We start from the raw sequence: 18181 nt of genomic DNA on the forward strand, positions 1-18181 counted from the left end.
GAGAAGGGGTCTGAATATGATCAAAATACATTGTGTGACATGCTCAAAGAATCAACAAAATCTTTAAAATGGACCAATTAGTACATGTACTTTTTGTATAGTAGTTGATCTTTTATTGAAAATTCAGAGAAGGGGAGATTATTGATTCTCCTATTGGGATTGGGATAAATGAAAAGGGAGGTAGGAGGCTGATTTCTGCACAGACTCCCACAGCAGAAGGTAGATCCCAGACAAGATTGAGCTTACTAGTATCCGCTCAAATGTACCTCCAAGTTCTCTCCATCATGGACAACATAGCTACCAACTCCTGCAAAGAAAATTAGATCAAATTATTTGGCCACGTAATGGCCAAATCATGAACAAGAATTTCTCCCATCCTTTTGGCCAGTTCCCCACAAAAGTTCACCGCTCATACTCAAATGCTCTAGATCCTTTGGGAACATTTCTTCCTTATATTGTTTCCGTAACTTGCCTTCACTCAGAAGCTCCCAGTAGGTTCTATCAAAAACGTTTGTAGTTATGCCGTAAACAGAATAGACGTGAAGGGCTCCATGAATTATATCTCACTGCGAAACTGGGGGAGACAAAGAAGTTGCAGGAGCTTAGAATTTTCAAAGGCATTCCTTAGATGCCAACATACCTAAGAGTCACTTGAAATACTACAAAATTACAGTTTTCCTGACTGTATGCTCAGATAATTTGATTGTTGGGTCTGGTTAGAGGCCAGGAATTTGCGTGTTTTATAAACACTCCAAGTGTCTCTATCCTGTGTTGTAGACAGGATGCCTACAGTTTCTGCCCACCTGACCAGCACAGTACATACTTTGGCAGTTAACAGCTTCAACTTTTCATCTCTAAGATAGTAACTGCTGAAGATTCTTGATCAGTAGAAGAAAGTGTTAGCCTCATATCCTAGAGAAGTCATAAATTTGTAGAGTTTTTTCCCTTAGTAAACAAAGATTAGGAAAAAATAATTTTGTATTTCATTCTGTGTTTACAGAAAAGTGACCATATCTATTTCATATTGTTTTTTATATTCTTATTTTTAAATTATAGGCATACACATGTATGCTTGTGTGTGGGTATGTTTATGTGAGTCAATATCTATGGATGCCAGAAGAAGTTGTTGAATCCCCTGGAGGTAGAGTGACAGGCAGTTGTGAGCCACCATCTGGATGCTGGGTACCGAACCCAAGTCCTCTGCAAGAGCAGTATTTGCTCCTGACCACTGACCACCCCTCCAGCCCTTATTTCATATTTTTTACTAGTATTTCTGTATCCTCTGTGAAGCCCGTGAAGTCAGCCTTTAGATTTGTTATGTTTGTTCTATTACATGTATACATATCATAGTTCTTGTTATCTCTGTAGCATTGTAAACCATGTTGATAATAAATGCCAACTGTATTGGAGGGGCCAAATAAATTCATACTTTTCAGAAGCAAAATCAATACCTTAATTTTAATATTTTTACCTCTCTAGGCTAAGGAACCCCCATTTAGGAATATCTGAATCTTCTGAAAGGGGAGCATGGTGAGGCTCAGGTTATCTATGGAATTCCCAACTTAAAAACTAAATTTTGTGCATTTTCCATTTTCGAGGTGCTCATTCATTGCACTCATTCATTGCACTCACCTTGCCTTTTCAAGGATTCAGTGATTCAAAATTAGTTAAGAATTTCTGCCCTAGACACAAATGTTTGACTTAGGAGGTCCTATTTATTGAAGTTTTGCTAAAGAAAAGCTAGAGCACTTCACTACCTATTAGGTGGTCATCAGCTTAACACTTATTATGTGTAGTAAATACCTTAACCTTGGGTTACTTTCAGACATACTGAAATGTCTCATCCTGTTTCCAAGTTTCCTCCATCACATCTAGGAAGAAAGAACATTTTGGGACAATTACGTCAGTGGAATATATTTCATTGCTATGCACAGAGTAATGGACTGTTATGTTCAAGGGTGAAAGAGTTGGCATAAGCTTGGGCACTTGAATGGAGATGTTGAAGTTACTTGGCAGAGACCAAAAAGCAGAGAGAAATATTCAGGATAGTATTTCTCCTGAAATATTATATTATAAAAATGCTTCCAGAATTTGTATACCTATCCACCCCATCTAAGGACCTTCTCTTTATTCAGAGATAGATTTGCTAGAAGAGCAAATGTCATCAACCAAGAGACAGACGTTATTAACTAAACAGAAACGAAAACCAGAGTGGCTTCTGATTACTGAGGTCAGACCCAACTTCCAGCTGTTTGAGCAATTCAGTTGCCCCAATTTCTTTTCTTACAGAGGGCCCCGATCTCTCTCTCTCTCTCTCTCTCTCTCTCTCTCCTCCCTCCCTTCCTTCCTCCCTTTTTTCTTGCCCCTCCTTTTTTACTTTGATGAGAATCCAGTAAGTCCTTTCTTCCTTTTAATTAGCACAGACACCATGCTAATCATTTTAGGTTATCATCCCCCCCCCTTTTAAAAGTAAGCTGAAGCTTAGAGGTTAAATGTGATGATCATAATCTACTGAATCTTTAAGTAGCTGACCCAAGAATGAACAAAGACAGAATGAACCTTTTCCCGTCTTTCTCTCTTGTTGTAGAATCATTTATTTGAATAAGCAATTTGTGCTACACTTCTCTTAGAATGTGGACATATTCCTCCTTCACAGAGGCCACTCAGCATGAATAATGGAAAGTCAGAAATGCAATGTCCATGTTCTATACAATAGAGATGCTTAGATTTTTCTCTAACCATCAGAAAGCATCCCTTTGGAGATAGACATTGTTTAATGAAGTTTACCTTGATTACTGAAGTCTATCTTAATTATCAATGTTGGAACCCAGACCGATGTCTACCACCCTCAGAACAACTCTTCAACTGGTTCTGATCCTTAATGATGTCAAGAGAACTGAATTCCCTTTGGGAATGATTACACTTTCTTTAGAGGCTTATCTGGTGTCACTCGGGATTCCAAAGGACACCTACATCTCACATGCTTTGAGTATTATGCTGAAAGGCACTTTTTAGTGCTTATACCCAAGTGATGAACACAAGGAGCATCTCTGTTAATATCCAAATAGGTCTTTCCCAGCAGGGCAGGTAGGACTTGGGCTGCAGCAGTTGGTATATTGAATACTTTTCGAGAAATTCTCTGGAGTATTGCATCTCGAGTGTTTCGCAATCCCATTCACTTTCTTTGTAATACTCTGATGTGACAAAGAGGCCCTAAGTAAGGAAAAAGCAAGTCTGAGAGACACTTGAAATAAGGTAGAAGCTGACATCTGACCCACTCAGTAAAAACACTGGCTACATCTTAGATAAAGAAGGACTCATTCCTGATACCAAGAAGCTTATAGCTAATTCGGAGAACTACTTAATAACATAAGTTATAATAACCCTAGAATAGGTTGTCTCTGTCATATTAACTACTGTATTTCAACACTAGAAAAATACCTGTCCTAGAGGAAATGTTCAATAAAGATGGTTAACAGCCAAAGTATAGTAAAGGGAATCCTGAGATGAATGCCCAGAAAGAAGACTCCAGTGACATGGCTTTTCCTAAGAGGTCAAGGGAAGGTTTCACTCTAGAAGGTGGTGCTTGAGATGGGGCTTTGACTGGATGATGGACTTTTGTCAGGTGCAAAGAGGAGAGTTCTGTATTTAAGGGAAACTGCATAGGAAAAGGTGTAAGGTAGGAGGTGTAAGGTGTAAGGGGAGGACATGGCCTGACAGTGATGTCTTTCTTGTCTAGGAGGGCTGATGTGTGGGGAGCTCTCAGTGCAACTGTGGAAAACAGTCTGGTGAGGAATGCCACACAGTACATGCTTGAATCAGAGTGACATCATTTAACTACCCACACTGTAGAAGGAAAGCTCAATTGAAGGGGCAGAATTGGGAGGCTGTAAAAGTTAGGAGGTATGGGCCTGGGAAGGAAAGAGTGGGAGCAGCTTGGGCTTGGATATGTTGCTTTGCAATTTCCCAGAGCGGGGGAAAATCAGTTCTTTTCACTTTTTCTTGCCAGTTCTTAAATTAAATTAATCAGCCCATAAGTGTTTTTGATATATTAACAAAAGGCAAAACTGATCATATTGCATATTTCCTTAAAAACTGCCTTGTAAAAGTGTCCATGCTCTATAAATAACTCTTCACCCATGCTCCTAATGAAACTTACTGGGTCATCAAAAGACGATAACAAGGCCAGATGTGGTGGCGCACGCCTTTAATCCCAGCAAAGGCAGGCGGATCTCTGTGAATTGGAGGCTAGCCTGGTCTACAAAGCAAGTTCCAGGACAGCTGGGGCTAAAGGAAGACCCTGTCTCAAAAGACAGAAAAAAAAAAAGACTAACAAAAGACTTGTGAGTAGAAGAAGGGTGAATTTCAAAGAGGATAAAAGGGAACAGGAAGGTGACAAGAAAGGCAATGTGTGGAGCTGGAGAGATGGTGCAGCAGTGAAGAGCACTGGCTTCTCTTGCAGAGGACCTGGGTTCGATTCCAGCACCCACACGGCAGCTAACACCTGTCTGTAATTCCAGTTCCAGGGCACCTGATGCCCTTTTCTGATCTCCAGGAGCATTGTATGATACAGGTGCAGTTACATATGTGCAGGCATACACTCATATATATAAAGTAAAAAAATCAAAATATTTTAAAAAAGGCAATGTGGAGTGCATATGAGCATTATGCATTATACATACATGAAAACGTCATCATGAAATCTTGCTAGATGTCAACATCATCTGTAGGGCTTTCGGCGATCCCCAGCCTTACGCTTCAGCCTTCAGTTCCTGTATTAACTGGCTTGTGTGAGGCTCAGATGTTGAGTTTGGTAAGAGCTCCCTCAGGTGATTCAAATGTGCAGTCCAAATGGGAACCACCATTTTATTTTAAGCTCAAACTTAGCAAACAACCTCCAACCCCTGCGTATGTGACATGTTTCATCTCATGAGGTTTCCCAAGCTTCCTGTGCTGGCCATGCTGAACACCCCAACCATGAAGTACATAATGTTATTTCCTGCTTTGCAGTCTTTGTCCTTGCTGCTCTTTCTCCTGTAGACCTCTCACCCTGATTGACCTGGCAAAAAACTGTTCATGCTGAGGAGTCAGTACACTTTTTTCTTTTTTAAATTTTATTATTTTTATTTTATGTGTATGAGTGTACTGCCTGCATCTGTGAAAGTGTACCCATGTTATGTAGTGCCTGCAGAGGTCAGAAGAGGGCATCAGAGTCCCTGGAATTGCTGGGATTCGAACCCAGGTCCTGTGCAAGAGCAGTCAGTGGTCTTAACTACTGAGCCATCTCGGCAGTCCCATTGGTACACTTTTTCTGTAACCTTTCCTTGTTCTGTTCTTATAACTGCTCTACTGAGTTCAGCAAAACATTTAATGAGAGCAGAATTAGAGTGCCAGACCTTAAAGAACAGATGCACAAAAGTGTGGGTGTTGACTGTGAGTTTGGGGAACAACTGTCAAGGCTCCTCCCCATTGGCACCACTTTCTGGATTTATGAAATTAAACAACTTACTGCCACTCCCTGACTCATGCTCCTATTGTAGTATTGGAGTACTAATTCTTTCCACACTGTGTCCATTACTGATTTAACATTACTCAGATACTAGCTTCTGTTACCATCACTACCATTTAGTAGTTCGACAACAACAATCGAATTGGGGAGGAAAGATGATGGCCTGGGACAGTGGTGATGGTGAAGTGTTGGCTTACGTGTAGCTAGACAAGATAGGTTTAGCAGACTTTCAAGTTTCACAAGGAAGATGTAGTTAGAAAAAGCTCCCTAGAAGCATTGGATGTGGAGAGGTGAGGATTGAAGGTAAGAGTGCATTTCAGTGAGGGGGGACCAGTATCAGCAAAATGAAAGTTAATGTAGGAAAAGACATTATGTGCAGTAAGATCTCAGGAGGCCAATAAGAAGGCCTCATGATATTGCTTTTCTCCATGACCCCCTTCTCTGCCTCCTGACTTACCTACATAGCTTCATCTGTACTATATGGACTTCCAATGAGACCATTTTCTTCTGCGTAATACATAATGTAGTCTACCAAAGTCTGTATATAATTATTAATAGTCTTTATGTTGTTTTTATTTTCTTGGGTCTGCCCATTTAGGAGACTCCTCTTCATACATGTCAGAGCCTGAACAGCCACTCCACCAGTATCTGCCAGGAAACATTGCTGAGAGGATGACCAACCACTCAGGATTCTTCCCACCTGTGAGGTTTCTTGGGATGTGGAACTTTCCGTCCTAAAAGAGATGGATTTGGAAGGACCAAGATGATTGATCATGCTACTTGATGAGGGGAGAGTTTCAAGATTTAGCAGGTGTCTTTCCTTCAACTGTTCCCTGTGTTCAGTTTCCATGGGCTTCAAGCTTCGTATTACGAACACAAGGACTCATATGGATCTGTAAATGTGTCCACTGTCCAGGCTTCTAGCTTATTCATATCCTAGTTGCTCTCATCTTCTATCTCTTTTCAGCCTTTCAGCCACATTGACAAAGAGATTGAGAAAACTGAGGATAACAAGGTAAAGGAAATGCATTTGTTCCTACTTAGTCCATCACATTGAATAGAAGATGGTACTTAGCAGACTTGTTCCCCAATAAACCTTCTTAAGGCAGAGGATGAGGCAAGGGCTGGGAAAGAGGGAAGGTAAGCGCTCTTTGCCTGGCTAGATACTTGGTTTCTCCCTGGTCCTTTAGTATGGCACCTCCCCTCTCTCACATTCTCCTTGCTATCCAGAAATGCTGAATGCTGATTTTCTTTTAGCTTTTTGGAGAAAAAGGAATTTGTTTAGATTCTGCTGGGAGGAGAGGGAGAGGGAGTTTTCTTTAAGGATATGGTGCTGGGTGAGCATTATAGCTGGGTGTTTAGGAGACACTTCCTTTTGGATGCTTAAATGGACACGGTAGAAAATATGTACTTGATTGATCAAACTATGGACTGTCATTAGAGGAACTGTATTGTTCAACTCAGCCAACATATCCAAATTGTCCCAATAAATTAGACAGAAGCAGCTATCTTCTTTTTTTGAGTGTATATGAAGCAATATTAATCCTTTCAAAAATAATATTTCTATTGATATACGACATGTATTTTGATCATACTCAGACCCCTTTCCCATTTCCTCTCAGATCCACCCCCACCTCCCTACTCCCTATTTCTTTCCTCTATTTTTATTTTTATTTTTTTAAGATCTATCGAGTCTAATTTGTGTTCCCCAATGCTCTTGAGTGTGGGCCCATCCCTTGGAGCCCGGTCGACTTACCCAGCACCATACCCTTAAAGAAAACTCCCTCTCCCTCTCCTCCCAGCAGCTATCAGTTGCCAGTAGTTCCTCAGCCAGGGCTAGGCTTCTTGCCACCTCCCTATGCTATCTTAAATGAATCCCTGCATTTTCTTTCTTGGACTTTTATACTTTCTACAGTATTTCAGGTGAATATTATCATGCTCTACTCTTATTTTGCAGATGGAAAATCCAGGTCAAGAGCTGGGTTAAGAACCAGGTCGTTCTCTTGTTCCACATACCTAGACAGAGGAGTAACTATCATCCAGTATCTGTTTCCCCTTCCCCCAGTTCTCTCCTGAGGGAATTAGGTAAAAGGATGGAGAAAAAAATTCAAGAAATGTTGGTAAAAAACTCAAAGGGCAAGAACTCCATGTTCTGGCTACTACAGAAATTGAGTTTGATGACTCACCAATTGAGAACTGCTGAAGAAAAAAATAGTTTTTATTTTCAGGAGCGAAGAATTTAATAATGTTGGTGGTTGAATATTTCCCATTAAACAGACACAGTGCCAGAACGTTCATACTGAACTGGTAATGATTAGTCAGTGGAGTGCCATTGTGCGTTTCTGGAAAAGAGAATACATACTTTATTTATAGAAGTGGTACTGGTGCAATGGATTTTTCTGTCCCCTCCTGTGTACTTTATTCCCCCTTTCCACATTTTAAGAGAGGTAAGTAAGAGAGGGGAGAAGTCACTTTTGCGAACCTGAGAAGCAGAAGGCTCTTAGGAAACCCCAAATTCAATTCAATTCTTTATTCTGTTATTGAGGAGATCCAGCACTAAAGAGATCAAAATATTATTAAGATAGATATTGTGGTGGTCACAGAGACAGGACTAGGAAAACAGGTCTTTTATTTTTCAATAGTAAGTTTGAAACTGTAAGTAGAAATACGGGTTGGAGGCATCTCAAAGGAAGATGGATTGGAAGGACTTGATAAATAATGGAATAAATATTGGGCAAAAGTTGAAATGAAAAGAATGAGCTTCACTAGCAGCCTCCATGGTCAAATTAATTTTCCCGGTGATAAAGTACTTGGCCGTCTTTAACCTTTGTATCAGTCTGGGGTGTTGTGGTGTCCTGTATTGTTCAGCTGTATTGTTTGTCTAATAGGCATGCTCCTTGAGTATATGCATTAGGTCTTGTATGTGAGCTGCTATAAAATGCAAAGGAGTGTTTGGTGCATGTCATTGGACACTTGAACACAATAAAGAAAATTCGAGATGCATACTGAAAGAGAGAAGCAGTGAAATCATCTTCAGAGATACCATGGACTGAATGGGGTGAGGAGGATGAAAGCAGAGAGAGACCTTCTCTAGTCCTAAGTCAGTGGAGAAGGCAAGGTCACCCGAAATGGCAAGGTCACTCTGCACTTTTGATTCTTACCCATATTTTCAATTTCTTCTTGGAGTTTATTTTCTAACTGGTTGATCAGGTGATGCTCATATATAAAGTTCTCACTGAAGTCCTTACATGCTCCCAAAGCCAATATAATCAAAGCAAGCTGTCCTGAGCTTAAATTTATGTCTGAAAAGGACTGAAGTGTTGTAAGGTACCTCCTCGTTATTTAATGTTTTGCCTCCCACCTTCCTTATTTTGCCTGTCACTTCTTTCTCCATTTTATATCAACATTTTATTGTTTTCATTGTTATTCCCCAAAAGGAGCTTTTTATGAATGTGCTGTATCAATGCAAGCTAGAGCCTAGTCTTTTCTGTGATATCATGGGCTAGTTTGGAAATTGTAACAATGAAGAAGGAAAAGCATAAATAATAAAAAATTTTATATATGTTATTTTTTCCTATTTGTGGTATCATCTTCCAGAGGAGTAATGAGTGATTTATGTTCGGCATTATAGAACATCAAAATTGTCAGGGTTTACATAATGCTTAGAAAGCTTAAGGAGATAAGTGTGACTTTGTTTCTCCCTTGTAGTAATTAGAAATCAGAGCTCAGTATTAATAATGACTGGCTCATGGCTGACTCTGGACTCAAACCCAGTCAAATCTCTACTACTTTCTTAGCTTTCTTTTCTGCTGAAAAACTTGCATAGCTATTCCTGTGTGGTTGAAGCCAGCTAACGTATAATATGGCATTAATGAGTTGTGGCCTCTTTTTCATTTCATTTTATTATTATTATGATTTAGTGCACACATCACAGATTTCATGATGACATTTTCATATATCATTGTCCATTTTTCATTTTCTTTTAAAAATATTTATTTTATATTTTTATGTGTATGTGTGTATTGCCTGCATGTAGGTAAGTGCACCCATGTCATGCAATGCCCGTGGAGGACAGAAGAGGCTGTTGGATCCCCTGGAACTGGAATTACGGACAGTTGTTAGCTGCCATGTGGGTGCTGGGATTTAAACCTGGGTCTTCTGCAAGAACAACCAGTGTTCTTAACCACTGAGGCATCTCTCCATCTCCCATTGTTCATTTTCATCCTCATACTTGTGGCCTCTTGAAGGAAAATGACTTTTAGAATCTCAAAGCCTGCTCTAGAGTGAGTGCAAGGGATATATGCATTTGGCATGCATATGCACACACACACATTTAATTAATTGGTGTGTGACTGTATGTGTGTAGGGGGAACACACATGTACATGACACACATGTTGAAGTGAATAGACAATTTGTGAGAGTCTCTTCTTTCCTTCCACCATGTGGGTTCTGGGAATCTAACTCTGTTCATCAGGTTTGGCAAAACGTGTCTTCACCCTGCTGAGCCATCCATCATACCAGCCCCAGGATGGAGATTTTGCATCACCTTTTCATCATCTCCAGCTTTATACAGCTAGGTTAGCTACAGCAGGGGTACTTTGGACATATCCTTTTCAGGATTCATTAGAGCAAATTTTTTTTTACATAGGCAGATTTTGTTGTTGTTGTTGTTGTTGTTGTTGTTGTCTTAAATCTTGCAGAGAATACAGGTTCTCACCTTTCCTTTCCACATCACTTCTGATTTGTCGGGTAAGTTCTTGGGTTAGGTTTTGGTTCTGGATCCCCACAAGTCTGAGGGACAGCAGGATAGTGGCAGACTGGGTTCCACTGGTATATTTTCAATCAATCATTGTGTTCCACAGAGTGTTCGAATGGAGATGATGGTTTTCATTTATTTCTGTGGCAGAGGATGAAAGAGACAATAGTGCAATATTATTATGGGATAGATAAGGCTGGTTTCCTTTCTCCCCTATATTAATCAAAGACGGAGGTTTGGTATTGGTGTAGCTGGCTGATAGCCAATCCCAGATTCAGATCTGCAGTTCAAATCTTTGTTGCTCTATACTTGCTTCTTTATCATTAGCTTTCCTGGCTGTGGTCCATGTTACCCTATAAATGAATTCACCTAGTTTATTCAATAGTGTGAATGGGTGAGGCACCACCCTCAGAGGGATTATATTAAAGTGGGAGATTGTTATGCATCATGCACACTGGGTTCAAATCTAGTGTTGTCATTGTTGGAAGAATGCAGAGGTGAGGGTGGAGTGCTCCCCCTAACCACATTACTCCTTAACTCCAGCATGGAAGTATTTCAGTGTTTGAATTGCAGCTTTATCATCATTTACAGACAGAATACCAATCTTGCCTGGAATAGTCAGTTATCATTCCCCAGTTTTCCATTTGAGGCCTGCGGAGACTGTCCTTAAAGAACTCATAACTGGAAGAGTAGCTGAAATCAGAATACAGGTCTTCTCTATCACCCACCTATCGATCTATTTATCATCTATCTATCTATCTATCTATCTATCTATCTATCTATCATCTGCCTATCATCTATCTATCTATCTATCTATCTATCTATCTATCTATCTATCGTCTATCCACCTATCTACCTATGTACAATCAATAGTATCTGTCTGTCTATCATCTATCATCATCTATCCATCTGTCATCTATCATCTATCAATCATTAGTATCTATCTATCATCTACCATCTATCTACCTATCTCTCAACCAATCCATCAATCCATAATCCATCCATCCATCCATCCATCCATCCATCCATCAATCAATCATTGATCTAATTTACTTTGTAAATAGTAGACTGAACACTATCTACTTGGTAATACAAACATTTCCATTTTTGCTAAATCTTCCTGAAAGGAGGGTCTGCTGTGATAAAGTATCTTTCTAAAATCTAGAATGAGGACTTGACTAGTTTCCAATCACATGATTAAAAACTTAACATCTGTTTCCACAACATTAATTCTACCATTAATTCTACAGGAGGTCTTTCCTTTTTGTGTCTTCCTTAATCTCTTTCTTCAAAGATTTAAAGTTTTCATTGTAGAAGTCTCTAATGTCTTTGGTTAGGATTGTTCCTAAATATATTACCTTTTTAGGCTATTGTGAATGGGAGTGTTTCCATGAATTCTCTGATTGCTTGTTATTGGTATATAGAAAGGACAGTAACTTTTGTAAATTGATTTTGTATCCTGCCACTTTGCTGAAAGTACTGGTCATTTCTAGCAGTTTTCTGGTAGAAATTTTGGGATCTCATACATAATATCATATCATCTGCAAATAGGGATAATTTGACCTATTCTTTTCCACTTAATACTCCTTTAATTTCCTTCTTTTGTCTTATTGCTCTAGCAAGAGTTTCAAGCACTATATTAAAAAGGAGTGGAGATGGGCATGGTGGCACACACCTTTAATCCCCCAGCACTTGGGAGGCAGAGGCTGGCGGATCTCTGTAAGTTCAAGGCCAGCCTGGTCTACATAGTGAGTTCCAGGCCAGCTGGAGCTATAGGGAGTGGAGAAAGTGGACTAGAGCCATGTCTGGTTCCTGATTTTAGTGGGAATGCTTCAAGTTTTCTCTGTTTAGAATGATGTTGACTGTGAGTTTGTTGTTTATAGTCTTAATTATGTTGAGGTATGTTCCCTCCAGTCTAATTCCCTCTAGGACTTTTATCATGAATGCCTGGTGGATTTTGTCAAAATTTCTATGTATAGTGAGATGATCATGTGATTTTTGTCTTTGAGTCCATTTATATGATTCATTACATTTATTGATTAATGTGTATTGAACTGTCCCTGAGTCTCTGGAATAAAGCCAACTTGATCATGGTAGGTATTTTGATATGCCTGTATGTAATTTATGAGTATCTGTTGAGAATATATGCATCTGTGTTCATTAAGGATATGAGCCTATAGCTGTGGTTGTGTCTATACATGATTTTAGTACTAGAGTAATATTGATTTCATAGAATGGGTTTGGGACTTTTCCCTTTGTTTCTTTTTTTTAATCCTTAGGTTTATTATTATATTAGTATTTGCTTACATCAATAATCTCTTTATGTGCCATCTCCCATTTCCACTGTACCCCTTTCTATCAACTTTATGTCCCAGAAAAATGCCTTTCTCCTGGTGAGAGTGACATATTGACTCACCCAGGATCACCTTGTTGAGGTTTTTAGATCTAGTAATATTTGTTTTATAAAATTGGTACACCTGCATTTCGTGCATATGTTCAGAATTGTAATATCCTCTTGGTGGATTGTCACTTTCTAAAGCAAGCATTTGATCTGGTTTTATGGATCATAAAGATCAATTAATATATTTTCACTGCCATTGGGTATTAATCACCGTGATTGTGTATGAATAAAAAATACAATGTGTTTTTAGCCTCTATTTTGTGGCAATTTCTCTTCACAGAATTCTAACATTTATTGTACCATATTCTTCAACTTAATTGCCCCCAACTCCTCCTTTCCTGGTCTTCCACACTGCCTTTGAAAATTTGTGCCAAATAATTTGGAAATATGTCTGCATAATATAGCATATTTCCAATTCAGACAGATAAAGTAGCTTGATTAAATGGAAATGAGTGATGGTGCTCTTGGAAAGCATGAAATTGTATATTGTAATTCAGAAAAAAAAAACTATCCATCTATTATCCAATACAGAAATAGAGGAAAATTGCTGGTTCAACTAATTACTACACTCTCGTTGTGGTATAATTCTATTCCAAAATCGGTGTGAAGTTCATTCTTTCCTGCTTTACTTGATAACGTTCCGCTTTTGATGACCAGCTTCAGAAGCATGTCCATGCTTGGCTTCAAATGGCATAGCTGTTCCTGCTCCCCATCATCCTAACGTGATTGTGGGTTAGTTATATCTTCCTTGGCCCTCAGTGCTAGCTGAGGAACTATTAACAATTGATAGCTTCTGGTATAAAGAGTCAGTTTTCTTTAAGGGTGTGATGGTTGACCAGACTCCAAGGGATGGACCTACACTTAACATTTGGGGAACACATATTAGACTTGATAGGTCTTGAAAAAAAAGAAAAAAGAAAAATAGAGACCATGAAGTCAACGGACGGGTAGTAGGTAGGGGTAGGTTTGGGGAAGGGGTTCTGAATATGATAAAAATATAGTGTGTGAAATTCTCAAAGAACCAGTATGGAGGCAGAAACTAGTTCATAAACTATAGGATGTTGTGCATATTATTCCCTTTTAGTAAAACTGGAGTTGTATTGTTATACTCTGAGAACTGAGGAAATGCAGTTTCCCTTTCCTACCTTTCTTCACGGTAACAAAAGTCATGAATATCTGAATGGAGTGACTGTAGGATGATTGTGGTTTGTTACATGCGCAATAGGGCAACTGTGAGGCAGCCTCTGAGATTTTGTGGAAGAACACAAGCCCAACAGAGTTTATCTTGCCATTGAACCAGACATTTTAGTTCCTGGTCAACAAGTTAAATCAGCTTTCTTGGCCACCAAAGACAAATTTAATTCTTTTGTGCAATGAATGGAACCTCAAATTTACCATCCCCAAAGGAGACATGATAGTCCAGAAAGAAAGGAAATTGAGTTTACAGAGTCTGTGGTTTAGCTGTTTGAATGAAAAGCTGTCTTTTGCAGTGTTGATCTCCTTTTGTTGGCTGTAGGTACCAGGAAGGTGAAGCCACAGATTGCACCATCTAGTCATCTTTGTACTGATCTGAAGTGCTTGTCTAGGGCAACAGACTCACAAAAGGACAATCATATACCTGAGAGCTACACTGGGTGTCAGGACCTCATGATGCCCCTCATCATCTCTTTAGACAAATTCAGATACACTGGGTCATTCAGATAGTAAGGGCCAAACTAGTCCCAAGTTTAGTCTTCTGTGTGTGGTGTGTGTGTGTGTGTGTGTGTGTGTGTGTGTGTGTGTGGTGCAGATAGGGTTCTTTCCTTAGGAGCTGTCTATCTTGCTTGAGACAGGGTCTGTCATTTGGTTTCGAGCTTCTCAAATAGGCTAGGTTGGTTTGCCAGTGAGCCCCAGGGATCCTCCTGGCTTTGCTTCTCCTGCTGGGATTATAGGCATGTGCTACTATGCTCGTTTTTTTTTAAATGTGGATTCTGGTGATCTAATTCAGAAGCACCTTTCCAACTGAGTTAACCCCAACCTTAGTATTCTTTTTTTGCTTGTTCATTTATTGTTTTTTGAGACAGAATTTCACTATATAACCGTGGCTAACCTGGAACTTGCTATGTAGACTAGGCCGGCCTTGAACTCACAGAGATCTGCTTGCCTGCCTCTGCCTCCTGAGTGCTGGGATTAAAAAAAAAGGTGTGTGTCATCACACCTTACTTTAGTATTCTTCACTTTAGAATTACTTTAGTAGCTTACTTTAGTATTCTTTTTGTTTGTGTGATTCATGTATTTAAAAATTTTATGTGTATGAGTGTTTTGCCTGAATGTATTTAAGTACATCTCTGTCATGCAGTGCCTACAGAAGCCAGAAGAGGGTGTCAGATCTCCTGCAACTGGAGTTACAGAAGACCGCTAGCCATCATGCTGGGAACCTAACCCCTGTCCCCTGGAAGATCAGCCAGTGCTCTTAACCACTGAACCATTTCTCCAAGCCTGCACTTTAGTATTCTTTAATAGAACCGCGAACTCTCAGAAGCCAACACTCAGTGGGAGAGATGATGAGGCTCCTTTAAAAAAAATGAATCTTAAACTTTCACATTTTCTACACAGGTGTGTGTGTGTGTGTGTGTGTGTGTGTGTGTGTGTGTGTGTGTATCTTATCATAAAAAGGAGAAAACTAAGAAAAAGATGAATGTTTTATAGATTTATACTCCTCTTTAATTCTCCAAATAACTTACGTTATAATTTGTCTTCTCAGATGAAAAGTTAGTGAACATTTGTTTTGAAGAGTTTGGAAACCACACAAAATAGTAACCAACTGACATTTCAGAGTGTTTTCTCAGCACTAAAACGCCATGGTATAGGAAAGCTCTCCTCAATTACCCTGTGATTTTAGGTCTGAATACTTCTAAGAAGGAAACGTGCTGGCATGTGTTTCCTGGTGCAATCTCCCACTAGAATATTTCTATTTTACGGAACCTTGCCTCATTTCTTAAAGGATTTCCTCCCAGCTGACTGTGTACTTCCAGGATTTTGAACTTGGAGTAAAAGACAGACTACACTATGATTATTAGTCATGATTTGGTCAGGACAATGGCCTTGACCAGCGAAGCAGATCAATGGCCAGGGCAACGTCTGCCAAACGCAGCCACCTGGGCTCTGCAGTGTCAGGGGCCTCAGCCATGGCCTTCTTCTGTTAGGTTCTTGATTGGCAGCTGCCTGTTCTCTGGACCATGGCTCTCATCCACATCTCATCCCTGCTGGACCAGGGCCCAGTGCCTCTTCTAAAGCAGGTCGGGTGTGGGACCTGAGGCCCAAAGGGGAGCCCATGGTGTGGAAGGAGGGACAAAGCAGTGGAACACATAGGAGCAGCAGGAAATGAGGCTTCTGCCCCACCTCTTGCCCCTGCTGACCTGGATGAAGCTCTTATCTACATCTCATGATGAAAAATTGGAGGGAGGGAGAGAGGCAACTTCAAATATCTATGCTCGATAGGGACAGTCTTTACTGAATGGGATTACTGTTATTTTTTATTTTTATTTATTTTTCAGGTAGTTTTGAGACAAGGTCTCCCTATAGCCCCAGCTGGCCTGGGACTTGCTATGTAGACCAGGCTAGCCTTGAACTCATAGAGATCTGCCTGCCTCTGCCTCCCACATGCTGTGACTAAAGGCCTGTACCACCACGTCTGGCTGTTTTTTCCCCCCTGTATACTTTCAAGAGTCTGATCTAAAATCTCTGTGTTGAATTGTGGAAAACTAGATTATATCTCAAGCTCAAAAGATAACTTTCTGTGATTTCAAAAAATTTTGGGGGCACATGAATTTTTTATCGTTACTTGGTAGAAATGCTGTCAGAGGGAGGATCTGGACATGGGAGGAGCAGTTAGGCAAGCTAACACAAAATCTATGATCCTCCTTAAAGTAATAGACACTGTGGGACTTTCGTCATTTTTTTTTTATATCCTTTCTGTGGAGTCCAGACACACAGAGCATTCTTTCTATTTCTCACTGAGTCCAAAGACATACAGACTGGAGAGTGTCTTTTCCTAGTTTCTTGGAGTGCCTTCCAATAGCCGGTAGAAAGCAATTATAGTTGAGTAATTTTATCTTAAAGTGTACTTACCACAAATTGTGCATAGCTGGTTTGGAATAAAGGAAATCAATAGGAGCCCCACTAAGGGCAGGTGATACGATGGACTCATCACTGAAACTGGAGTTTTGAGGGCCTTTCTGGTTCAACAGTGTTGGCAGCTTGGCTTGGGTGATGAAGAATGAGCTCTTCCTTCTGCTTGTCTCAGTCTCTATCAATGAAGCATGCACTGAGCAATCTCAAGAAGTGTGGTCGAATATATTTGTCCAAGCAATGCGATAAATCAGGAAGAACTGAAAGGTATGTTTAGGAAGAATAAAGAAATGTTTTTCTTTTTTCCCTGTGTAAACTGAGGACTTTGTTGTAATTTTAGACACTGTTGCATTGTTCCTCTATAGTAGTTATTTTCTATGTCAACATGACTGGTCACAAGATGCCTAGGAGAAATATTATTTCTAGATGTGCCTGGTTGAGGGTATTTCCAAATGAAATTAGGATTTAAAACAGTGGATTTAGGTAAATGAATTTTCATTTGAGATATGATATTATGGGACTGAATAGATCAGAAGTAGAACAGGAATTTGTTCTTTCTGCTTTCGTGTGAGTTTGCTTAAGCTGGGGCATCTAATCTTTGTTAGCACTTGGACTGGAATTTACACATTGGAGCTTCTGGGATCGCAGACCTGAAGACCTAGATTGAGTATCATGAGCTCTCCTGGGCCTCCAGCTTTCAGAGAGGAGATCACTGGACTTCTTGGCTTCAACATTTGAATGGATTTGTTTCTTATAACCCCCCCTCTATCCTTTCTTTCTTTGCTGTTATTGTTCATGATTCTTTCCCCCTGGAATGCCTATATAGTACAACTTCTTTACACAGTTTGCGGTTCTATTCAGTTCATAAAAGGGATTCAATAAAAATATATTCAGCATGAAGTATCAGAAAAAAGTCCAACAGTCATGGTAGTGATGAGCATAGAGACTCATAGCTGTACAAGGTACTAGGAAGAAGAGATGGATGAGTGTTCAGCCCCCAATAAGACATGACAGCATCTTCTCTAAGGGCCAGGGGACACTGTGGAAGAGGAGGCAGAAAGAATGTAAGAGCTGGTATATGGGGAGAAGGACAGCATGATGACATCTGGTCAAGACACAGCTATTACTGTAATGAACACACAGCAGCTGCAGATGATGCACTGGGGCTGCACAAGACTGGGCCCAGCAATAGTCAGGCATGGAAAGAGGAGGGGCTTAAGGGACCCTGTCTCTCACTGCTGGACTATGTGCTATCGATAGATTCAGGGAGAGGGAAAAGTCATTACTTTCAGTTGTGTACACACCAGCGATACCACCAGATTCTAATGGGTTGTTCGAATCCAGTGCTTACACAGATGGCCCTGTTTAAACTAAAAGAGTCGCAAAATAAAACCACAAGTCGTG

At 40.0% G+C, this 18181-nt stretch overlaps 1 protein-coding gene across 1 annotated transcript; it reads right to left on the reverse strand.

Annotated features, from left to right (window-relative positions):
• Positions 1 to 245: 245 nt before the first annotated feature.
• On the reverse strand, positions 246 to 16856 carry Tcn1 (transcobalamin 1). Its single transcript, XM_008842030.1, is given in 10 exon segments — positions 246 to 309; positions 457 to 498; positions 1832 to 1871; positions 3025 to 3162; positions 3165 to 3213; positions 5967 to 6157; positions 7696 to 7851; positions 8671 to 8811; positions 10228 to 10407; positions 16778 to 16856. Coding segments are annotated over 10 exon segments (1080 nt in total).
• Between the last annotated feature and the right edge of the window lie 1325 nt (positions 16857 to 18181).

Source organism: Nannospalax galili, unplaced genomic scaffold, assembly GCF_000622305.1.
Source record: "Nannospalax galili isolate Female #2095 unplaced genomic scaffold, S.galili_v1.0 scaffold580, whole genome shotgun sequence".
Taxonomy (NCBI): Eukaryota; Metazoa; Chordata; class Mammalia; order Rodentia; family Spalacidae; genus Nannospalax; species Nannospalax galili.